The sequence below is a fragment of the Bombina bombina genome, chromosome 11 (genome assembly GCF_027579735.1).
Source record: "Bombina bombina isolate aBomBom1 chromosome 11, aBomBom1.pri, whole genome shotgun sequence".
Taxonomy (NCBI): Eukaryota; Metazoa; Chordata; class Amphibia; order Anura; family Bombinatoridae; genus Bombina; species Bombina bombina.
The window spans coordinates 76205645-76230229 of NC_069509.1; the positions used below are offsets into that span (position 1 = coordinate 76205645).

The 24585-nt window shown below is 40.4% G+C and overlaps 1 protein-coding gene across 1 annotated transcript in view; it reads right to left on the reverse strand.

The window, feature by feature from the left end:
• MYO15A (myosin XVA) overlaps nt 1–24585 on the reverse strand; it is a 628913-nt gene that overhangs the window by 109784 nt on the left and 494544 nt on the right. Inside the window, 4 exon segments of the mRNA XM_053694925.1 lie at nt 715–893; nt 9579–9784; nt 17923–17997; nt 18189–18300. Of these exon segments, the coding sequence (XP_053550900.1) occupies nt 715–893; nt 9579–9784; nt 17923–17997; nt 18189–18300 (572 nt within the window).

Sequence of the window (24585 nt, forward strand, 5' to 3'; positions counted from 1 at the left end):
TATATCTATATATAATCCTGTATAGATATAGGTATAGATATATATTGTACAAAATACCCCATCAGATATATTTATGAATATTTATTTAAGAATAAATAGAACATATTCATATTTTCATGTCAGGTTAGCGCACATGAGAATATGCAATCACGTTTGCGTGAGAGTGGGGTGTTTTTTCCACTTTTTTTCTCCATTGACTGCTATGGGGGATTTCGTGAACGTGCACGCGATATTGTAAGTTCGGCTTTTTGAACTCGTCTGCTTAACACGCAAGCGAAAACAGTTTAGATTCAATTCATAATACAAGCGCAACCCGACGAGTGCAAAAAGCTTACTTCTAGCACAATTAACACTCGAGCAGGAGCGTTAATTAGCGATCCACTTGTAATCTAGCCCATTGACAGATTAAAAAAAAATTTAGATTGCCGCTGCAGACCAGTAATTTATAATAGGCAGAGACAGGGCAACCCTTTATTGAGGGTGCATAAAGGCACATGCCTACTCTGCCTTATTATAAATCCGGCCCTGTGTATTGCAAGAAAATGAATAAACTTCATAATAGAAGTAAATTGGTAAGTCGTTTAGAATTGTATGCTCTATCTGAATCTTGAATCTTTTATATTAGTGAATATTTGTAATGTCTGTTTTCTACTGTAACTTCAAGAAAGTCATTAGAACAGAAAACGAACATCACGTCTCACACAATGTTTATACCCAGGAGTCTTCTTTGATTGTTCATCTTGCCCTTGAGCTGTCTTCTTTAAAGCCTCTCTGTAGTATTTATTGGCAAAGTCTACCATGGTGTACGAACTTCCCTGCAGCGTCACTTCAGATATAGAGACATCTGTGTAGTCGTCCAAACTCTCTGCGTATTCACTGGGTGTTGGAGATCCCTGAAAGACAATAGGCAAAATTAGCTAAAAGCATCAATTAATTTCCCCCAACCTATCCAGCTTCATCAATTTCTATATAAAGGATTAATTAATGCTCACTTATACTGGTGGTGGTCGGGGGGTGATCAGGCAAAAAACAAAGGCACACTGCACCGTGTTTCAGAATATTGAGAGAAAAGACATTTATTATAGAATGATTTAAATGTCTACAATGGACTGAGGATATTCTAATAAATAATTTATTAATATGAGTAGACACTAGGGGCTCCATTTATGAAGCAGCGGATGCTGCTTTGGAGTCCCATCGTTTCTGGCTCGCCTGAAACTGAAGTTAAGAAGCAGCAGTAAAAAAGACTAGCACAATTAACTGATGCTCCTTAACCTGTACACCACCTTCTAGGTGGCGGATTGAAATCATCCCGATCTGGATGATTGAGAGCCCCTGCTAGCGGCTGATTGGCAGTCAGTGTGCGGCATTGCACAAGCATTTCACCAGAAATGCTTGTGCAATGTTAAATGTGGACAGCACATGGTCTCCACATTTAGGGGCATATTTATCAAGCTCCATACGGAGAAGTACGGAGAAGTTATAAAGCAGCGGTCTAAAGACCACTGCTCCATAACCTGTCCACCTGCTCTGAGGCCGCAGACAGAAATTGACAAGATCGGGTTGATTGACACCCATTGGCCGCGAATCTGCAGGGGGCGGCATTGCACCAGCAGTTCACCAGAACTGCTGGTGCAATGATAAATGCTGAGAGCGTATGATGTCGGCATTTATCGATGTGCAGCGGACATGATCCGCTATATTGGATCATGTCCGCTCGCTCAATCAGTAGCGATGTAGAGCGGACATGATTCGCTGTAGTGATTCATGTCCGCTCGACAGTTCATAAATCTACCCCTAGGTATGAGCATTCAGAGGTTTCCAAATGTGGCTGCTCGTGCCGTTCAGCTATTATCGGAGCCAAATTTATTCTTGTAAAATGGCAATACACTAGGATCTGTGCAAATGCAGATACATGTGTGTTGTTGATTTAACAAGAATAATTTCAGCTCTGAGTGCACATATCTAGTAACATCAGACAATGCATTTTTACCATATTGCCACTGTTAAACCATTTTATTTATGTAGCAGAAATTGCAAAAAAAAAAAAAATCTGCATATAAAAAACATAATTTATTCTTACCTGATAAATTTCTTTCTTTCTTGACACGGTGAGTCCACGAATCATCTTAATTACTGTTGGGAATATCACTTCTGACCAGCAGGAGGAGGCAAAAAGCACCACAGCAAAAGCTGTTAAATACCACTCCCCCTACCCACAATCCCCAGTCACTCGACCAAAGGGAAAGGAGAAAGGAAGTAATCTAAGGTGCAGAGGTGCCTGAAGTTTATAGAAAAGCAAACTGTCTGAAAAAAAGGGTGGGCCGTGGACTCACCGTGTCAAGAAATAAATACATTTATCAGGTAAGAATAAATTATGTTTTCTTTCTAATGACACGGTGAGTCCACGGATCATCTTAATTACTGTTGGGAACCAATACCCAAGCTAGAGGACACGGATGATAAGGGAGGGACAAGACAGTTAACCTAAACAGAATTCACCACTGCTTGAAGAACCTTTCTCCCAAAAGAAGCCTCTGCTGTGGCAAAAGTATCAAATTTGTAAAATTTAGAAAAAGTATGCAAAGATGACCAAGTCGCAGCCTTGCAAAGCTAATCTACAGAAGCTCCATTTTTGAAGCCCAAGAAGATGAAACAGCCCTCATGGAATGAGCCGTGATTCTCTCAGGAGGCTGCTGACCAGCAGTCTCATATGCCAAGCGAATAACACTCCTCAACCAACAAGAAAGAGAAGTAGCCGTAGCTTTCTTACCTTTACGCTTCCCAGAAAAGACAAAAAATAAAGAAGACTGGCGAAAATCCTTAGTCGCCTGCAAATAATATTTCAATGCACAAACCACATCCAGGTTGTGCAACAAACGCTCCTTATGAGAAGAAGAATTAAGACACAAAGAAGAAACAACAATCTCTTGATTAATATTCTTATCAGAAACAACCTTGGGAAGCAAACCCAAGGCAGTACGCAGAACTACCTTATCAGGGTGAAAAATAAGAAAAGGCGATTCATACTGTAAGGCTGAACGCTCCGAAACCCTTCGAGCTGAAGAAATAGCCACCAGAAACAAAACCTTCCAAGATAACATATTAATATCCAAAGAATGCATAGGTTCAAACGGAGCCTGTTGAAGGACTCTAAGAACCAAATTAAGACTCCAAGGTATAGTAGTAGACTTAAACACAGGCTGAATTCTAACCAAGGCCTGACAAAAAGAATGAACATCTGGCACATCCGCCAGGAGCTTGTGCAATAAAATAGATAAAGCAGAAATTTGATCCTCCAGGGTACTAGCAGATAAACCTTTTTCCAAACCCTCCTGGAGAAAAGACAAAATCCTAGTAATCCTAACTCTACTCCACGAGTAGGCTTTGGATTCACACCAATACAAATATTTACGCCAAATCTTATAATAAATCTTCCTAGTCACAGGCTTACGAGCCTGAATCATAGTCTCAATGACTGACTCAGAAAAACCACACTTAGAAAGAATCAAGCGTTCAATCTCCAAGCAGTCAGCTTCAGAGAAATGAGATTTGGATGAAGAAAGGGACCCTGCAGAAGAAGGTCCTTCCTTAATGGAAGACGCCAAGGTGGAAGGGAAGACATTTCCACCAGATCTGCAAACCAGATTCTGCGAGGACACGCCGGAGCAAAGAGAATCACCAATGCCCTCTCTTGTTTGACCCGAGCAATGACCCAAGGAAGAAGAGCAAACGGAGGGAACACATATGCCAGACTGAAAGTCCAAGGAACTGCCAGAGCATCTATCAGAACAGCCTGAGGATCCTTTGACCTTGACCCGTACCTAGGGAGCTTGGCATTATGACGAGATGCCATGAGATCCAACTCCAGCTGCCCCCAACTGAGAATCAAGCTGGAAAATACCTCTGGATGAAGTTCCCACTCCCCCGAATGAAAAGTCTGTCTGCTCATAAAATCCGCTTCCCAATTGTCCACCCCTGGAATGTGGATAGCAGACAGACAACAGTTGTGAATCTCCGCCCACTAAATAATACTGGCTACCTCTGTCATGGCCAAGGAACTCTGGGTTCCTCCCTGATGATAGATGTAAGCCACTGACATTATGTTGTCCGACTGAAACCTGATAAACTGGGTTGAATCTAGCTGAGGCCAGGCTAGAAAAGCATTGAAAATTGCTCTCAGTTCCAAAACATTTATTGGAAGATCCAACTCCTCCCAAGTCCATAGACCCTGAGCCCTTAATGAACCCCAGACAGCACCCCAGCCCAGCAAACTGGCATCCATGGTTACAATCACCCAGGCAGGTCTGCGAAAGCAAGTTCCCTGAGAGAGAAGATCCTGAGACAACCACCATGGAAGTGAATCTCTGGACATCTGATCTAGAACAATCTTTGGAGATAGATCCGCATAATCTCCGTTCCACTACCTGAGCAAGCATAACTGCAGAGGTCTGAGATGGAACCGTGCAAACGGAATGATGTCCATGACTGAAACCATCAGACCAATAACCTCCATGCACTGAGCCACTGACGGCCGAGGAAAGGACTGAAGAGCAAGACACATATTGAAAATCTTTGACTTTCTTGCTTCTGTCAGAAAAAATTTCATCTCTAAAGAATCTATAATAACAAACAATGCTCAAACAGCACCTTAGTTTCCTTGTACCCTAAATAGGGTTCCCTGGTGACCGGTGGTACAGAGTGGACTGCAATCCTCTCTTATATGTCAATATAATGAAGTTCCACAGCACCCAGGATACAAAAGAAGAAATTTATTGAGGTACAAACAGTAGCAACGTTTCGGGAATATTTCCCTTAATCATGCATAGCATCAACAGGTGATTACAAAGCTTATATAGGGAACATTTTAACCCTTCACATTTCTTAACACCATGTATTAAACACCTTATGTTAGAAATAGCGCCATCTAGTGAAAATTACACAATAATGATGAATTTAAAATAAAGTATAACCTATTAAGTATAACTCATAAAATCTCTGTTTAAGTTTTGTTTTTAATTAGATTAACAGGTTGAAATACATGTTTTTTATTATAAGGTAGTTTTTATTAAAATTAAAGTCACATTATTGTGTAATTTTCACTAGATGGTGCTATTTCTAACATAAGGTGTTTAATACATGGTGTTAAGAAATGTGAAGGGTTAAAATTTTCCCTATATAAGCTTTGTAATCACCTGTTGATGCTATGCATGATTAAGGGAAATATTCCCGAAACGTTGCTACAGTTTGTACCTCAATAAATTTCTTCTAAAGAATCTATAATGGTCCCCAAAAATACCACTCTTGTAGCCGGAATTAAGGAACTTTTTCCTAAATTCACCTTCCAACCGTGGAAGTGCAGAAAAGACAACAACAACTCTGTGTGGGAGTTTGCTAGTTGAAAAGATGGAGCCTGAACTAGAATGTTGTCCAGATAAGGAGCCACTGCAACACCCTTCACCGCCAACAATGCTGCCAGGACCTTTGAAAAAATTCTGGGAGCTGTTGCCATACCTACAAACTGAAAATTTTTGTCTAGAAATGCAAATCTTAGGAACCTGTGATGATCCCTGTGAATGGGAATATGCAGATACACATCCTTTTGATCCACTGTGGTCATGAACTGACCTTCCTGAACCAAAGGAAGAATGGAACGAATAGTTTCCATCTTGAAAGACGGAACCCTGAGAAACTTGTTTACACTCTTGAGATCTAAAATAGGTCTGAAAGTTCCCTACTTTTTGGGAATGACGAAGAGATTGGAATAAAAACCCAGACCCTGTTCCTGAACCGGAACAGGAACTATCACTCCCATGTTGGAAAGATTCTGAACACAACGTAAGAACGCCTCTCCTTTTATCTAGTTTACAGATAACCTGGAGAGAAGAAAACTGCCTCTAGGAGGAAAATTATTGAACTCCAGTTTGTAACCCTGGGACACGATATCTACCACCCAGGGATCCTGAACTCAAACCCAAGCATGAGCAAAGAAAGAGAGACTGACCCCCACAAGATCAATTCCCAGATCGGGGGCAGACCCTTCATGCTGATTTTGAGTCAGCAACAGGCTTCCTGGACTGCTTCCCCTTATTCCAAGACTGATTAGACTTCCCAGATGGCTGTTCCTGCTTGGAGGAAGAAGAGGAAGATTTACCAGAGAAGTTACGAAAGGAACGAAAATGACTCTTCCGACCCTTCTGTTTATTTCTTTTGTCCTGAGGAAGAGAATGCCCCTTCCCTCCCATAATATCAGAAATAATCTCAGCCAAACCTGGCCCAAACAAGCTTAGACTTAGAGGACACATCCGCACAACCATAAAGCTCTGCAAACTAAAATGGCAAAACCAGAAATTTTAGCTCCCAACTTGATGACCTGTAGAGAAGCATCTGCAATAAAGGAATTAGCCAACTTTAAAGACTTGATTCTATCTTGGATTTCTTCAAGAGGAGTATCTTGCTGAATAGAATCAGACAATGCATCAAACCAATATGCCGCCGCCCTAGTAACCGTAGCAATACATGCAGCCGGTTGCCATTGATACCCCTGGTGAACATAAATCTTTTCAAGCAAAGCTTCCAACTTCTTATCCACAGGATCTTTAAAGGAACAGCTGTCCCCAATAGGAATAGTGGTCCTCTTGGTCAGAGTGGAAACTGCTCCCTCCACCTTAGGAAGCATCTGCCAAGATTCCTTATTAGAATCAGCTCAGCAATAGGAAACATCTCCCTAAAAATTGGAGAAGGGGAAAAAGGAATCCCAGGCTTCTCCCATTCTCATGCAATAATATCTGAAACACGATCTGGTATAGGAAAAACTTCCACCGAGGAAGGGACATCAAAAAACTTATTAAGTTTACTAGATTTCTTAGAAATAACCATGACTGACGCCTCAGAGTCATCCAAGGTAGACAAAACCTCTTTGAGTAACAAATGGAGGTGCTCTAGCTTAAACCTAAAGGAAACAACCTCAGGTTTAGAAGAAGGATTTACACTATCAGAATCCAAGATCTCACGCTCAGATGCTACTGAAGTATCTTCCTCCTCAGACTTAGGAGAAGAAACACTAGACACAATTGCAACAGAATCAGAAACCTTATACTTCCTCTTGCGCTTCCCCTGCAACATAGGAAAAGCAGACAAAGCCTCAGATACTGCTGATTTATGGGTAGCCATATCCTGCAAGGAAAAAACAACCTGAGACTAAACACAGGGCATTGCAGAAGATTGGGACGTATGAGGAGAAAGCTGCGGATTAGCCTGAACAGGAGACTCCTGAACAACATCCGCCCTAGACAATGATGGCTCAGAATCAAAAAATCTATCCTTGTAATGTAATGTTCTCTCAATACAAGAGGAACAAAAAGGGATAGGAGGCTCAACATTAGTATTTAAACATAGAGAACAAGCAACAGCTTGCAGGGCCTCTTGGTCCATCTTAATCCAAAGGAAAAAACCTTAATCAATAAAACATTCTAAGTTCAAATCAGAATTTTAATTAAACAAAAAAAAAATCAGGTTACTGTCCCTTAAATTTTAAACAGCCTTTTTTTTTTTTTTTTTTTAAACTAGAAAATCCTTAAATAAACTGCACAATAAATCTTGCAGCAACAATTTTTCACAAAATGAATGCAAAAAGAGACACAAATGTTATAGTCCCTGAAAATCAGACAGAAACTTAAATATAAACAGAGCAGCAGCCCCACAAAAGAAAAAACAGGCAACCTCCACACCTCAGCAAGCTCTATTGAGGTGCTTACCTGACCTCCTTGCTGCCATAAACAAAGTCAGAAAATTATCCAGACCCCCATACAGCCACACTGGAGAGAACGCTGAACCACCTCTGAGGAGCTATGCAACAGAACTGCAACATTCAGGAACAACAGGAAAAAGGGCGCCAAAAACGTCCTTGCTATCTCAGATACAAAAAACATGTACACCAAAGTGAAAACATAATAAACTGAGCCTCCAAACATCCCAAGTGCCTGCAAAACTGCCATACAATAAACCGTGAACCTAGAAGGCTGATTGTATATTTAGACAGACTTAACTGTCAAAGTGCTAAATTCTCCTATATCAAAAGAGGGAAAGAAATAGGCACTTACCTCAAAAGGCAGCAGGACAGCTCACTTGGTATGAGAGGGGCTTCCTGTCTCACATGGACCTGTGGAAATAATTAAAGGCTGAGTAAACTTACTCAAACTTTCAACCAAGGGCAGCATGATATTACTTGGGAGGCCCAGTGGGGATTATACCCCACAAGTTCCCAAATGCTTAAAAGCCACCACTTGCTCTACTGAAGAGACTGACATGGACTACGGCTAAACCCCAAAGAAAACCAGAGAAAACTTGCTCTGCTTAAAAAATAACAAACTCTTGATTGAAGGATCAGACACCTATCTTTACCCCTCCTTGAAACTGATACAAGCAAAGAGAATGACTGGGGATTGTGCGTAGGGGGAGTGGTATTTAACTGCTTTTGCTGTGGTGCTCTTTGCCTCCTCCTGCTGGTTAGGAGTGATATTCCCAACAGTAATTAAGATGATCCGTGGACTCACTGTGTCATTAGAAAGTAACACAATTTTGTAAAAGCTTTTAAAATGTAATTTTGTTAGCACTCCAAGGATATACTCCTTTAAAAGCCTAAAGCACATAATTTATATTATTATTCCCTTTACTGTGGCCAATGAAGAACATACTGTATATCAATGAGCTCTACACATATCAAGTAATTGCTGTGCATTATGAGGAGGAACAGGGTTCTCATTTACACAGAATACTTTCTAATTTCTCAGGGAGATGTAGAAAAACAACAATTTTAAGATTAAAATTATAGGAAAAGGAGCCAAATAATAATAATTATATTTTTTACTTTGCGTAATTAAACCAGTAATGGGGAATTACATTTTTAGATAAATGTCCCTTTAATAGAAACAAGATTTATATTAACTTAAATGGTTGTGTTACTTAAATGCTGAAGCACTTGAAAGTGATGTAGCAAATCTGTAAAAAGCTGACTAGAAAATATCACATGAACATCTCTATGTAAAAAAGGAAGATATTTCACTTTCCTATTGTAAAGCAACTTTAAGCATCCAATCCGGATGCTAGTCCTAGGACTTGTACAAGGGGGTTTGCATCTGGCATGTGCAGGCACAGTCACTTTATTTCCCTCCTTAGTTTAATGAAGTTTACCATGTCTATAAGTTTCAAGTTGATTTTTTTTTTAAAACTTTTACTTCACATTTTTTTCAGGCAATGACAATTTTATCATGTTAAAATGCTGCTCTTCCATATGGATAATGACTGTTTTAACGGGACATGATACTTGTACATTGTATTGTTTTACTAACCACTTTAAGGATTTTATTTTGAGACTCATGTACTGTAAAATGTTGTGCTGTTTTATATACTCGGTTATCATATTTATTTTGCATTCTGTGCTAGATTTTTCTGGGTGTTAAAATAATCTCTTACAAGATTTGCTTTATGAAAGCTAAAAATTTTAAATCTTTTTTTGTTTGCAATGATTAGACATTTCAGCAATCTTATTTTGAGCCAGCAATTCAAGTGCAACTTACGTCTGTTTTTTTGTCGAATTCATGCGCCACAGCCGTGGATGCTACAGCCACAGCTATTGCTGCTGATGCGGCGGCACGACTGTTTCGGTTTCTTGGCTCTTCCTTTCTGTCAACAGGTAGATTAACAAAGTCCGGAGCTGCCACAGGCTGCACACAGTCTGCTGGGAAGAGACCGGATCGACCATGTATGGCTCCAAACTTCCAGCCTGAAAAGCATTATTTGTAACGGTATAAGCGAAACTGTGACAAAAGCAACAGAAAGAGTCATGAGGGACATACAAGCCTCCCAACCGTTCCCGCAGGTCTATTGGTGTTTTTGTGGGTGGGGCTGTGATGAGAGGGCAGGAGTGGTGTGGCATGGGTGGGGTCCTGGCAGGGCTGGGTGTGCTGTATAGAGATAATGGCCTCTATTTATCAAGCTGTCAACTGCAAATACGCTGGAATTCCGCAGCGTATTTGTGGCAAACCTGATTCGCCGTAGTTATCAAGCCCAACAGACCGTCAAAAGTAGAATATAGTGACGTAACATACGATCCGGCGGACTCACTCCGACACAGATCGATGCTTACGTCACTACAGATGTTTCGAACGCAAGTTCGGCACAATTTGACTACTTTTGGTAGTTATCAAATACCTACCAGGTACGCTCGCCACTATTCCAGCCCAGCGTACCTGGTTTTCAATCCGCCGCCCTGGAGGCGGCGGATGCCATAGGAAGGTGAGGGCAGATGCCTGATCGTTACAGTGACACTGTGTGTGCCACCGACTGTAACAATCTTCTGCTGGTGTCGCTCTGAGGTGTGGGAGGTTGGCGGGTGGACGGCTCAGCAGCAGAGGGGGAAGGGAAAGAGAGAGGTTTGTGGGAGGGCCCTACGCTATAGAAATTATTTTTTTAAAGGAACAGGGAGGGATGGGGCAGCTGCACTACAGAAAATGAGTTTGGGGGTGCGGGGGAGTACTAAATGGTGATCGTGAAGAGAAAAAAAATAGAATTAAAAAAAAAACATAATTTATGCTTACCTGATAAATTCCTTTCTTCTGTAGTGTGATCAGTCCACGGGTCATCATTACTTCTGGGATATAACTCCTCCCCAACAGGAAGTGCAAGAGGATTCACCCAGCAGAGCTGCATATAGCTCCTCCCCTCTACGTCACTCCCAGTCATTCGACCAAGGACCAACGAGAAAGGAAAAGCCAAGGGTGAAGTGGTGACTGGAGTATAAATTAAAAAATATTTACCTGCCTTAAAAAACAGGGCGGGCCGTGGACTGATCACACTACAGAAGAAAGGAATTTATCAGGTAAGCATAAATTATGTTTTCTTCTGTTTAGTGTGATCAGTCCACGGGTCATCATTACTTCTGGGATACCAATACCAAAGCAAAAGTACACGGATGACGGGAGGGATAGGCAGGCTCTTTATACAGAAGGAACCACTGCCTGAAGAACCTTTCTCCCAAAAATAGCCTCCGATGAAGCAAAAGTGTCAAATTTGTAAAATTTGGAAAAAGTATGAAGCGAAGACCAAGTTGCAGCCTTGCAAATCTGTTCAACAGAGGCCTCATTCTTGAAGGCCCAAGTGGAAGCCACAGCTCTAGTAGAATGAGCTGTAATTCTTTCAGGAGGCTGCTGTCCAGCAGTCTCATAAGCTAAACGAATTATGCTACGAAGCCAAAAAGAAAGAGAGGTAGCGGAAGCTTTTTGACCTCTCCTCTGCCCAGAGTAAATGACAAACAGAGAAGACGTTTGTCGAAATTCCTTAGTTGCCTGTAAGTAAAATTTTAGAGCACGGACTACATCCAGGTTGTGCAGTAGACGTTCCTTCTTTGAAGAAGGATTTGGGCATAAAGAAGGAACAACAATCTCTTGATTGATATTCCTGTTAGTAACTACCTTAGGTAAGAACCCAGGTTTAGTACGCAGGACTACCTTATCCGAATGAAAAATCAAATAAGGAGAATCACAATGTAAGGCTGATAATTCAGAGACTCTTCGAGCCGAGGAAATAGCCATTAAAAATAGAACTTTCCAAGATAACAACTTTATATCAATGGAATGAAGGGGTTCAAACGGAACGCCCTGTAAAACATTAAGAACAAGGTTTAAACTCCATGGTGGAGCAACAGTTTTAAACACAGGCTTAATCCTGGCCAAAGCCTGACAAAAAGCCTGGACGTCAGGAACTTCTGACAGACGTTTGTGTAACAGAATGGACAGAGCTGAGATCTGTCCCTTTAATGAACTAGCAGATAAACCCTTTTCTAAACCTTCTTGTAGAAAAGACAATATCCTAGGAATCCTAACCTTACTCCAAGAGTAACCTTTGGATTCACACCAATATAGGTATTTACGCCATATCTTATGGTAAATCTTTCTGGTAACAGGTTTCCTAGCCTGTATTAAGGTATCAATAACTGACTCAGAAAACCCACGTCTTGATAAAATCAAGCGTTCAATTTCCAAGCAGTCAGCTTCAGAGAACTTAGATTTTGATGTTTGAAGGGACCCTGTATCAGAAGGTCCTGTTTCAGAGGTAGAGACCAAGGTGGACAGGATGACAAGTCCACCAGGTCTGCATACCAAGTCCTGCGTGGCCACGCAGGTGCTATTAGAATCACTGATGCTCTCTCTTGTTTGATTCTGGCAATCAATCGAGGAAGTAACGGGAAGGGTGGAAACACGTAAGCCATCCTGAAGTCCCAAGGTGCTGTCAGAGCATCTATCAGGACTGCTCCTGGATCCCTGGATCTGGACCCGTAACGAGGAAGCTTGGCGTTCTATCGAGACGCCATGAGATCTATCTCTGGTTTGCCCCAACGTCGAAGTATTTGGGCAAAGACCTCCGGATGAAGTTCCCACTCCCCCGGATGAAAAGTCTGACGACTTAAGAAATCCGCCTCCCAGTTCTCCACTCCCGGAATGTGGATTGCTGACAGGTGGCAAGAGCGAGACTCTGCCCAGCGAATTATCTTTGATACTTCCATCATAGCTAGGGAGCTTCTTGTCCCTCCCTGATGGTTGATGTAAGCTACAGTCGTGATGTTGTCCGACTGAAACCTGATGAACCCCCGAGTTGTCAACTGGGGCCAAGCCAGGAGGGCATTGAGAACTGCTCTCAATTCCAGAATGTTTATTGGCAGGAGACTCTCCTCCTGACTCCATTGTCCCTGAGCCTTCAGAGAATTCCAGACGGCACCCCAACCTAGAAGGCTGGCGTCTGTTGTTACAATTGTCCAGTCTGGTCTGCTGAATGGCATCCCCCTGGACAGATGTGGCCGAGAAAGCCACCATAGAAGAGAATTTCTGGTCTCTTGATCCAGATTCAGAGAAGGGGATAAGTCTGAGTAATCCCCATTCCACTGACTTAGCATGCACAGTTGCAGTGGTCTGAGGTGTAAGCGTGCAAAGGGTACTATGTCCATTGCCGCTACCATTAAGCCGATTACCTCCATGCATTGAGCCACTGACGGGTGTTGAATGGAATGAAGGGTGCGGCAAGCACTTTGAAGTCTTGTTAGCCTGTCCTCTGTCAGGTAAATCTTCATTTCTACAGAATGTATAAGAGTCCCCAGGAAGGGAACTCTTGTGAGTGGAACGAGTGAACTTTTCTTTTCGTTCACCTTCCATCCATGTGACCTTAGAAATGCCAGCACTAACTCTGTATGAGACTTGGCAGTTTGAAAGCTTGAAGCTTGTATCAGAATGTCGTCTAGGTATGGAGCTACCGAGATTCCCCGCGGTCTTAGTACCGCCAGAAGAGCACCCAGAACCTTTGTGAAGATTCTTGGAGCTGTAGCCAATCCGAATGGAAGAGCCACAAACTGGTAATGCCTGTCTAGGAAGGCAAACCTTAGGTACCGATAATGATCTTTGTGAATCGGTATGTGAAGGTAAGCATCTTTTAAATCTACAGTGGTCATGTACTGACCCTCTTGGATCATAGGTAAAATTGTCCGAATAGTCTCCATCTTGAACGATGGAACTCTTAGGAATTTGTTTAGGATCTTTAAGTCCAGGATTGGTCTGAAAGTTCCCTCTTTTTTGGGAACCACAAACAGATTTGAGTAAAACCCCTGTCCCTGTTCCGATCGTGGAACTGGATGGATTACTCCCATTAACAAGAGCTCTTGTACGCAGCGTAGAAACGCCTCTTTCTTTGTCTGGATTGTTGACAATCTTGACAGATGAAATCTCTCTCTTGGAGGAGAGTATTTGAAGTCCAGAAGGTATCCCTGAGATATTATCTCTAGCGCCCAGGGATCCTGAACATCTCTTGCCCAAGCCTGGGCGAAGAGAGAAAGTCTGCCCCCCACTAGATCCGATCCCGGATCGGGGGCCCTCAATTCATGCTGTTTTAGGGGCAGCAGCAGGTTTCCTAGTCTGCTTGCCCTTGTTCCAGGACTGGTTAGGTTTCCAGCCTTGTCTGTAGCGAGCAACAGCTCCTTCCTGTTTTGGTGCAGAGGAAGTTGATGCTGCTCCTGCTTTGAAATTACGAAAGGAACGAAAATTAGACTGTCTAGTCTTGGCTTTGGCTTTGTCCTGAGGCAGGGCATGGCCTTTACCTCCTGATAATCTCTTTCAACCCGGGCCCGAATAAGGTCTGCCCTTTGAAAGGTATATTAAGCAATTTAGACTTAGAAGTAACATCAGCTGACCAGGATTTTAGCCACAGCGCCCTGCGTGCCTGAATGGCGAATCCTGAATTCTTCGCCGTAAGTTTAGTAAGATGTACTACGGCCTCCGAAATGAATGAATTAGCTAGTTTAAGGACTCTAAGCCTGTCCGTAATGTCGTCCAGAGTAGCTGAACCAATGTTCTCTTCCAGAGACTCAATCCAGAATGCCGCTGCAGCCGTGATCGGCGCAATGCATGCAAGGGGTTGCAATATAAAACCTTGTTGAACAAACATTTTCTTAAGGTAACCCTCTAATTTTTTATCCATTGGATCTGAAAAAGCACAGCTATCCTCCACTGGGATAGTGGTACGCTTAGCTAAGGTAGAAACTGCTCCCTCCACCTTAGGGACCGTTTGCCATAAGTCCCTTGTGGTGGCGTCTACTGGAAACATTTTTCTAAATATCGGAGGGGGTGAGAACGGCACACCGGGTCTATCCCACTCCTTAGTAACAATTTCAGTAAGTCTCTTAGGTATAGGAAAAACCTCAGTACTCGTCGGTACCGCAAAATATTTATCCAACCTACACATTTTCTCTGGTATTGCAACTGTGTTACAATCATTCAGAGCCGCTAACACCTCCCCTAGTAATACACGGAGGTTTTCCAGTTTAAATTTAAAATTTGAAATATCTGAATCCAGTCTGTTTGGATCAGAACCGTCACCCACAGAATGAAGCTCTCCGTCCTCATGTTCTGCCACCTGTGACGCAGTGTCTGACATGGCCCTAATATTATCAGCGCACTCTGTTCTCACCCCAGAGTGATCACGCTTACCTCTTAGCTCTGGTAATTTAGCCAAAACCTCAGTCATAACAGTAGCCATATCCTGTAATGTGATTTGTAATGGCCGCCCAGATGTACTCGGCGCTACAATATCACGCACCTCCCTGTGAGCGGGAGATGTAGGTACTGACACGTGAGGCGAGTTAGTCGGCATAACTCTCCCCTCGTTGTTTGGTGAAATTTGTTCAATTTGTACAGATTGACTTTTATTTAAAGTAGCATCAATACAGTTAGTACATAAATTTCTATTGGGCTCCACTTTGGCATTGCAACAAATGACACAGGTATCATCCTCTGAATCAGACATGTTTAACACACTAGCAAATAAACTTGTAACTTGGAAATACAATTCAATTAGAATAATATTAAAACGTACTGTGCCTTTAAGAAGCACAGAAGATCTATGACAGTTGAAAATTAATAAATTGAAACAGTTATAGCCTCAATCCTTGTAAATAACACAACTTTAGCAAAGGTTTAATCCCATTAGCAAAGATAACAAATTCTGAAAGCAGGAAACAAATTACAGAATAAACGTTTTTTATCTCAGTCAAACTATAATTCTCACAGCTCTGCTGAGAGAAATTACCTCCCTCAAAATAAGTTTTGAAGACCCCTGAGCTCTGTAGAGATGAACCGGATCATGCAGGGAATACAATGAGTTGCTGACTGAAATATTTGATGTGTAGTAAAAGCGCCAAAAAACGGCCCCTCCCCCTCACACACAGCAGTGAGGGAGAACAGAAACTGTCAGAAAACAGATTAAGCAACTGCCAAGTGGAAAAATAGTGCCCAAACATTTATTCACTCAGTACCTCAGTAAATGAAAACGATTTTACATTCCAGCAAAAACGTTAAACATAATCTCTAGTTATTAAACAGCTTTATGTATTTCTTACAGTGTAATTCTAGTGAAGTACCATTCCCCAGAATACTGAAGTGTAAAGTATACATACATGACATTATATCGGTATGGCAGGATTTTCTCATCAATTCCATTGTCAGAAAATAAAAACTGCTACATACCTCTATGCAGATTCATCTGCCCGCTGTCCCCTGATCTGAAGTTTACCTCTCCTCAGATGGCCGAGAAACAGCAATATGATCTTAACTACTCCGGCTAAAATCATAACAAAAACTCTGGTAGATTCTTCTTCAAACTCTGCCAGAGAGATAATAACACACTCCGGTGCTATTTTAAAATAACAAACTTTTGATTGAAGATATAAAACTAAGTATAATCACCATAGTCCTCTCACACATCCTATCTAGTCGTTGGGTGCAAGAGAATGACTGGGAGTGACGTAGAGGGGAGGAGCTATATGCAGCTCTGCTGGGTGAATCCTCTTGCACTTCCTGTTGGGGAGGAGTTATATCCCAGAAGTAATGATGACCCGTGGACTGATCACACTAAACAGAAGAAATTAACAAAAGGAGGTTATAGGTATTGGCAGACAGCAGACAGAGGGGGGAGGGTTAGAGAGCTGTTTGAGGGGGGGATCAGGGAGGTTGGAGGGTTAGGGGGGATCCTACAGTGCAATAAAATAAAGAGATAGAGGGATAGGGATAAATGGATAGGGATAGCTTGATAGAGATAGAGGGATAGATGAATAGAGGGATAGGGATAGATATATTTCTTTCCTTAAACATTTTGGCACATGTACACGGGCTTTAACACTAGTCTCATTATAAAAAGGTTCTGGATGTGGAGAGACAGTTAAGAAATAATGCTCAAAAAAGCCCCCAAAGATTCTGCATGATTTAACTCCATGCCGGTGAGTTTCTGATCATCAGGACCTAAGAGAGACATAAGCTGTTTCACTGGGCCCAATGATCTCAAGCTCTCCGCTCTGGGGATATTATCTTATCAGCACTGGATGGTCCCTCAAATGATTTTATAGACACATTTTGCTTGAGAGCTACTTATGTAGCTATGCAGGGTTCAAAATGTTAAGGGAGAGACACCAATATTACAATATAATGATTTTTCTTCATGCCGGAGAGTTTTTGATCATTAGGCCCCTAAAGAGAAAGTTGGACCTCACTACACAGACACAGACAGTCCCATAAAGGGATGCAACTGGCAAAAGAACCCCACAAAAAGACAAGCGAGTCCATTGCAGAGACAGGCACAATTAGCTAACCATATAGACAGACACAAACTATCAGGCAGCCTTTTAGAGGCTCAAATGTAATCAGATATAAAGATATAGATACTCAGAGAAAGTAAGAAAATCAAAGGGAGATAATGACAGCCAGACAGTATATATATATATATACATACACATACACATATATATCCTTATATACATATTTATACACATAAGATCTAGGGTTGCCAGGTGTACTCAACAAAATACTGAACAATCTGAAGGTGATTGGGTATGATAGGTCACACAATGTTCCCCCCACCAAAGCTCTACTTTAGGTCCCACTCTTGACCATACCATGTATATTTTTCACGACTAGCAGTAATTTGACCCCTTGGCTGCCAGTGGCTCTTTGGTGCCCATTAAGACATGTAAACAGTGTAGATTTGACCCCCCTTGACTGTCCCTCATTTCTTTCTGCTCCATATTTGTTGTGCATTGAGGCATAGTAGGCCTTTTACATTTAATTAACTCAGGGACTTTAAAAAAATCAGGACATTTACGTGTCCAGTATTTTTCTCATGATTTGATTGGACAGTCTGATGAAATACTGGACTATCCCGTTAAATACTGGTCACCTGGCAACCCTAATAGGATCAACAAGCCCAATTGAGATACACAGGAAATCAGTCTCATAGAAAAATACAGGTATACTCAGAGAGACAGTGCACTACAGTTACATATATAAAGACATAAAACAAAATGCACACGGGTTACATGCTCAGAAAACCCACCGAACTCCTGAGTCCCACGTTTCAGTTCCTCCAAATATATCACTTTCTTCCTGACAACACAGCCATAATTTTGGCCTGTTCGAGCATCCATAATGCAGCATGGAAGTGCAGGGTATGAGTTAGCCAAGAGAATATGCAAGTATTATATTGATCTCACTGCAACAAAATAAAGTTATTTCTGTTCCAAAAAAAGCTAGATGTTTTATGTTACCACCAGTTTACAACAGCAATGGAATCTAGACCTCAATAACCACATTAGTACTAACCTTTTTCTAACTTCTCAAATGGCTGCAAGCGAATAATGTCGCCTTTATGGAAACTCAGAGAACTCTTATCATCCGTCACATAATTTTTGACAGCAACAACATAGTTTGAATCCTGATAAAAAAAAAAAGCAAACAAATTTTTTTTAGCATATTTTAGCATTTACATAATATTAGTTTACTGTAGTAGCAAGTAGCGATTACAGATTTATTTATTATATAGAACATTAAAGGCACATTGTATTCTAACATTTGTTTCCCTTAAATTAGTTACCAATTATTAATTTTACCTGCTAGAGTGTATTTAATTGCTTGCAAACATCTCTATAACCTTTATTTTGTTGTTTGTGATAGCTGATTTTGCCTGTTGAAACTACCACCTATACTGAAAATATGAATACAGATGTATTCTCTGTAGAAAAGCTATTTTTTGTATCTCAAATATGGTTTGTTTCCATTGAGTCATACAAAAATGGAGCTGTAATCTACTGAGCGACCGACAGCTAAAGGTAGCTTATGCTCCATTTTAATACCTGGTTTCCAGTGAAATATTTTTCGCATTACGTGTTGTTGCTCTTTTCATGTAGGTGTAAGTTAACGTTGTGTTAATGCTTCCATTCAACATCAGATTTCTCGAAAATCGCACCTTAACAAGTTTGTTGCTATGCTAAACTGCCCATACACTATAACATTTACATTTAAGGTCTGCACACCTTACCTGTGATCACCTCTAGAGAAAAAGAGGTATTCAATTTTTCAACTTCTTGATAATTGTAATTTTTATTGCTGCCCTAGGCATAGGCCTAGTTGGAATTAAGTAGATATGTGTTTGATTATATTTTTATATGTAAATACATACTGATATTTAAAAAGGAACATAACTCCAACTAGTCCTATACCTGGACCAGCAAGAAATATTACAAATAACAATACATTTATCACGTGAAACACTTGTATTGTTTGAAAACTTTAATATTTAAATTAAAAAGAGGCCTAATTAAGCTTATTCGTCTTCTTTTACACCTAGTTAAGCTGTGCATAATTGTTTTTAATGTATAAACAGCCTCCAATAGTGTATTATCTATTTGTGCTTTCAGTGGAAACCTTCTAATACTTTCTATAAGACGATAATTTAGTATAATGCGCCATCAGAAGCTGTCAATATGCAAAATTGCTTCCTACAGCATACTTTTTGTTTTGCGACTTCGCACAAACCTAAGTACGGCTCAGTGGAAACAAGCCCATAGTTGGTTACTCATTACTCCCCAGCCTTAATAAGCATAATAATGCCTATTAGGCTGTGTGTTTAGATGAGCAGGTCTGCACATTTTTATGGGCATGTCCATGAGACAATAGGTAATTGTTTAAATGAGCAAAAACAACTATTTCAAATACAAAAATAAACATGAAAGAAAAAATGTCCATACATTTAACACTCTGCCTTTGGTATAACAAGTCGTTATATAGACATACATTAAGTGGAAACAACTTTTATAGAACAGTGTTCCTTTAATTGTCAGTTTTTAAAGTATAAATACAATTATATCACCAACCATTTAAACTGCATAAATATTCTGTTTATTATACTTTGATTTAATGAGAGTAAATCATGTAGGTAAAAATATTAGCACTTCCTTCATTACTGAGTTATCTTAGAGCCCTGTGCCAAAGCCATTTTTAGTCTTTTGTACTTTTTAAAAATCAATTTCAGTGTAGAAACCCACACACATTACATGTTGATTTTTTTTCAGCAGATCAGTTTATTATGAAGAGATATCCAAAATACAGCATATGAAATGTAAATTTATAGCGTTTTATAGCGTTCATGGTAAACAACATGTTACTCATTATTTACTATTTAACACACACTTTACGGCTTCACATTTTTCTTCCAATATACAAAATGTAGTTTTGTGTATGTCTAAATATGTGTATGTGGGTATATATATATATATATATATATATATATATATATATGTATATATATGTGTGTGTGTGTGTATACTTTGGAACCCCTATCCACCCAAATCAGCATAATCCAGAGGATTTTCAAGCTAAATTTTACCACTTTAGGGCTCGATTACAAGTGGCGTACTAACGTGGACCACAATATTGCAATATCACCTCCACTTTAACTTGCGCACGTACTACAATTTGAAACTAAACATGCTTGTCGGGATAGCACTAAAGACTTTGCGTTAAGGGTTAGGGCTTTAAAAAAAGTCACACCAAACACAAATGAATACATTAAAATAAACAGTTACACTCATATATTCATTGTCTAATAAAAATTATTCGTTATTAAAAAAGTTAAAATGGTTCAAAGGTATACGACAAGGTAGTTGAATACAGTATACAGTGGGGCCAAAAAGTATTTAGTCAGCCACCAATTGTGCAAGTTCTCCCACTTAAGAAGATGAGAGAGGCCTGTAATTTTCCATCATAGGTATACCTCAACTATGAGAGACAAAATGTGGAAACAAATCCAGACAATCACATTGTCTGATTTGGAAAGAATTTATTTGCATATTATGGTGGAAAATAAGTATTTGGTCACCTACAAACAAGCAAGATTTCTTGCTCTCACAGACCTGTATCTTCTTCTTTAAGATGCTCCTCTGTCCTCCACTCATTACCTGTATTAATGGCACCTGTTTGAACTTGTTATCAGTATAAAAGACACCTGTCCACAACCTCAAACAGTCACACTCCAAACTCCACTATGGTGAAGACCAAAGAGCTGTCGAAGGACACCAGAAACAAAATTGTAGACCTGCACCAGTCTGGGAAGACTGAATCTGCAATAGGCAAGCAGCTTGGTGTGAAGAAATCAACTGTGGGAGCAATAATTAGAAAATGGAAGACATACAAGACCACTGATAATCTCCCTCAATCTGGGGCTCCACGCAAGATCTCACCCCGTGGGGTCAAAATTATCACAAGAACGGTGAGCAAACATCCCAGAACCACAGGGGGGGACCTAGTGAATGACCTGCAGAGAGCTGGGACCAACGTAACAAAGGCTACCATCAGTAACAATAGCTGGATAAGGATGGGGGGGGGCGGACAGCGCCTAAGACTAAATACCAGCTACACTATTTGGAAGACCCCCTATTAGGTCTAGGAGTAATAGCAGTGGAGGATAAATAGGAGTTTCAAACGTACCTGAATACAAAAGAGTTTGTTCGCAAACTCACTCTCAAAAGGTACTTCCTGAAATCAACAATAGAAAGAAGCATTACCACCGCACCAAGACTGACGAATGAGAATCACTTCAAGCACTCGAATTTGAAACCCAAGTCCAACTTTTATCCCACCCATTGTAAGATTCCTGCTATCGAGGCTTTTGAAGCTATGGTGTGTAACGACATCAAGAAATTGAGTTCCACTAAGGCATACAAAAGAAATCTGAATGCCAAACAACTACAGACAATTTCAAAACTGGAAAAGAACAAAGACCTTGTTATAAAATCGGCTGACAAGGGAGGGGGGGTAGTCCTGATGAACAAAACGGATTATTGGAGAGATTCCAAGAGGATCCTTGACGATAAGGAGACGTATGAAATCTTGAACTCAGATCCCACGGGTCATTACAAGACCACTTTGGATGATCTATTGACTGAAGCAAATGAAATGGGCATACTGAATGACAAGGAATACAGATATCTAACTAATAAACATCCTAAGATACCTGTATTCTACCATCTACCCAAGATCCACAAGAGCCTAGTCAACCCCCTGGGAGACCAATTATATCAGGTATAGGATCACTCTCAAGCAATTTATCTGAATACATCGATAAACAATTGCAACCTTATGTAAGAACACTATCCTCCTATCTAAGAGACTCCACCGAAGTTTTGAATTTACTAAAGAACATGGAATGGGATGACACCTATATAATGGTCACCAGCGATGTAACATCACTGTATACTTCTATACCACATGATGAAGGTTTAGAATCCATTAGAAATTATCTGGATAAAGATGAAAGCATGCCTGAACCTCAGAGAAGATTCATATTAGACGGAATAGACTACATCCTAAAGCATAACTATTTCTGTTGGGATGGAGTCTTTTACCGTCAGGTATGTGGGACCGCCATGGGGACCAGGTTCGCGCCCAGTTACGCCAATCTCTATATGGGCAGATGGGAAACCATCTTTTGGGAGTCTTGCCCAGCGGGCACGGACCTGGCTCTTTATAAAAGATATATAGATGATCTTCTAATCATTTGGAAAGGAAGTCAAGAAGACTTGGAACATACATTAAGGATAATGAATGAAAACCAATCAAATCTAAAGTTTATGAACACCATCAGCAAGGACCACATTGTCTTCCTAGATCTGGACATCAGAGTCGAGGATGGGAAAATTGAGACCTCAACACACTTCAAGGAAGTCGATTTAAATAACTACATCCACCATTCAAGCTGTCACCATAATAAATGGATATCTAATATTCCAAAGGGGCAGCTCATGAAGATAAGGAAGAACTGTTCAAAAGAAGATACCTGGACCAAACAGTCTCAAATACTTAAGGACAGGTTCCTTGAAAGGGGTTATGATGAATCACATATAGAGAAAAACATACGTGATGTGAATGACATGAAAAGAGAAACCCTTCTCGAATATAAAACCAAACAAAACACAGGACCAGATGAAAGTCTCAAGGTCCCTTTTATTACCCAGTACAATGAGAGGAAAAAAACAATAGAGGACATAGTGAAAAGACACTGGCACCTTCTTAAGGATGATGATATCATAGGGGAACATCTATCTGAACGACCCCACTTCATTTATAGAAAGGCGGAGAATTTAAAGTCCACATTGGCTCCAAGCATCCCGAAGTGCAATACTAATATGAATAATTCTCTAGGAGTTGTGGGCAAGAAACTCTGCGGTTTTTATCCGTGCCACTTATGTAAGGCATGTCAACATGGTATCAAGAGTAACTGCCTGAAATCTAAAGTAACTAATGAAGTATTCAAAGTTAAACAAACCATCAGATGTACAGACAAGTTTGTGGTTTACCTAATTGAATGCGGTTGTGGTCTGCAATATGTCGGACAGACCACCAGAAAATTGAAGGATAGAATCCGCGAACATTTACTACAGATAAAATGGGGTAAAATAGACTTGCCTCTCTACAAACATTTTAAAGAAATACATGGGGGAAATAACAAAAGTTTCAGATACATGGGGATTTGTAAACTAAATAAGGATTGGAGGGGTGGAAATATGGAAAATAAAATGTTGAAGATAGAATCGAAGTGGATATTCAACTTAGACTGTATCTATCCAAAAGGACATAATGCCAGTTTTGAAATAGTACATCTATTCCAGTAGCACAAACGGCATCCCCTTGCACCAGTATCCCAAAGTTATCCCCTTAAACTGACATTCCCTTCAAATTGGTTTGTAATATGAACCCAGTACCGCATGTTTTTAGTCAAGAGTGCCGCACATATCATCATGAAACTATCGATTCCCGAGTCTTCTATAAAATATGAATTGAACCTGATGTTTTTATCATCAGATATATATATGTATATATTTTAATCTGTATACAAAGGTCGATCATGGTGTTAGATGATAATCCACATCCTAATGATATTGGTTGTGTTTTTATCCAACTGTCTAGAATAAATGTTATATTGTTCTCTAACCTCCCTTGAATAACCACTAGTGTGAATAATTGAGAGGTTGATACTGATTAAGTTATAATTGAGGTTTCCATATTTATCCTTAACTTCATCAATCAATTTATATGATCCCAGATACCTACATATATTCCCATTCGGTAATCTATTCAAGCATAGTATTTTATAAACCCTTCACTATACCGTACATCGATGTAATTAATATTGTGTCCGAAACCTGTGTATCCTGGTATCCATGAGCCTAAAATCGAGCTCAAATTTAAGTATAGAAACAATCTCCAACCCCCTTTTTTCCTCTATAGAATACAATATCCAGCCGGTTAACAGATAACATTAGCCTTTTCCAATCATTTTTTGCCAATATCCAAAATGGTAGCGCGTCCGCCGGAAGTACAATAAACCGGAAGTCGGCCGCAGCTACCGGAAATGACGCAACCGGAAGTATCTGGCAAACGGATATCCGGTTTAGCGGGGAAATGACGCGGTAAGCGTTTGGCGGCAATTTTTACCGCCAGAATTCGAAATTTGGCGCAATTTGTTTTAGAAACTCCCCAAACATGGGATATATAAGTTTAGTCATATCATAGCCTCATTATATCTTGAGAAAGGCTCCGCTGCAGGGCCGAAACGCGTAGAGATTTGTGAGGCTTCATCAGTACCAGGATTTTTGGCTTTTGGGGTAAGTTTGATCACCATTAGACTTTATCCTATAGGCCCTTTATGTGAGGATTTTTTCTG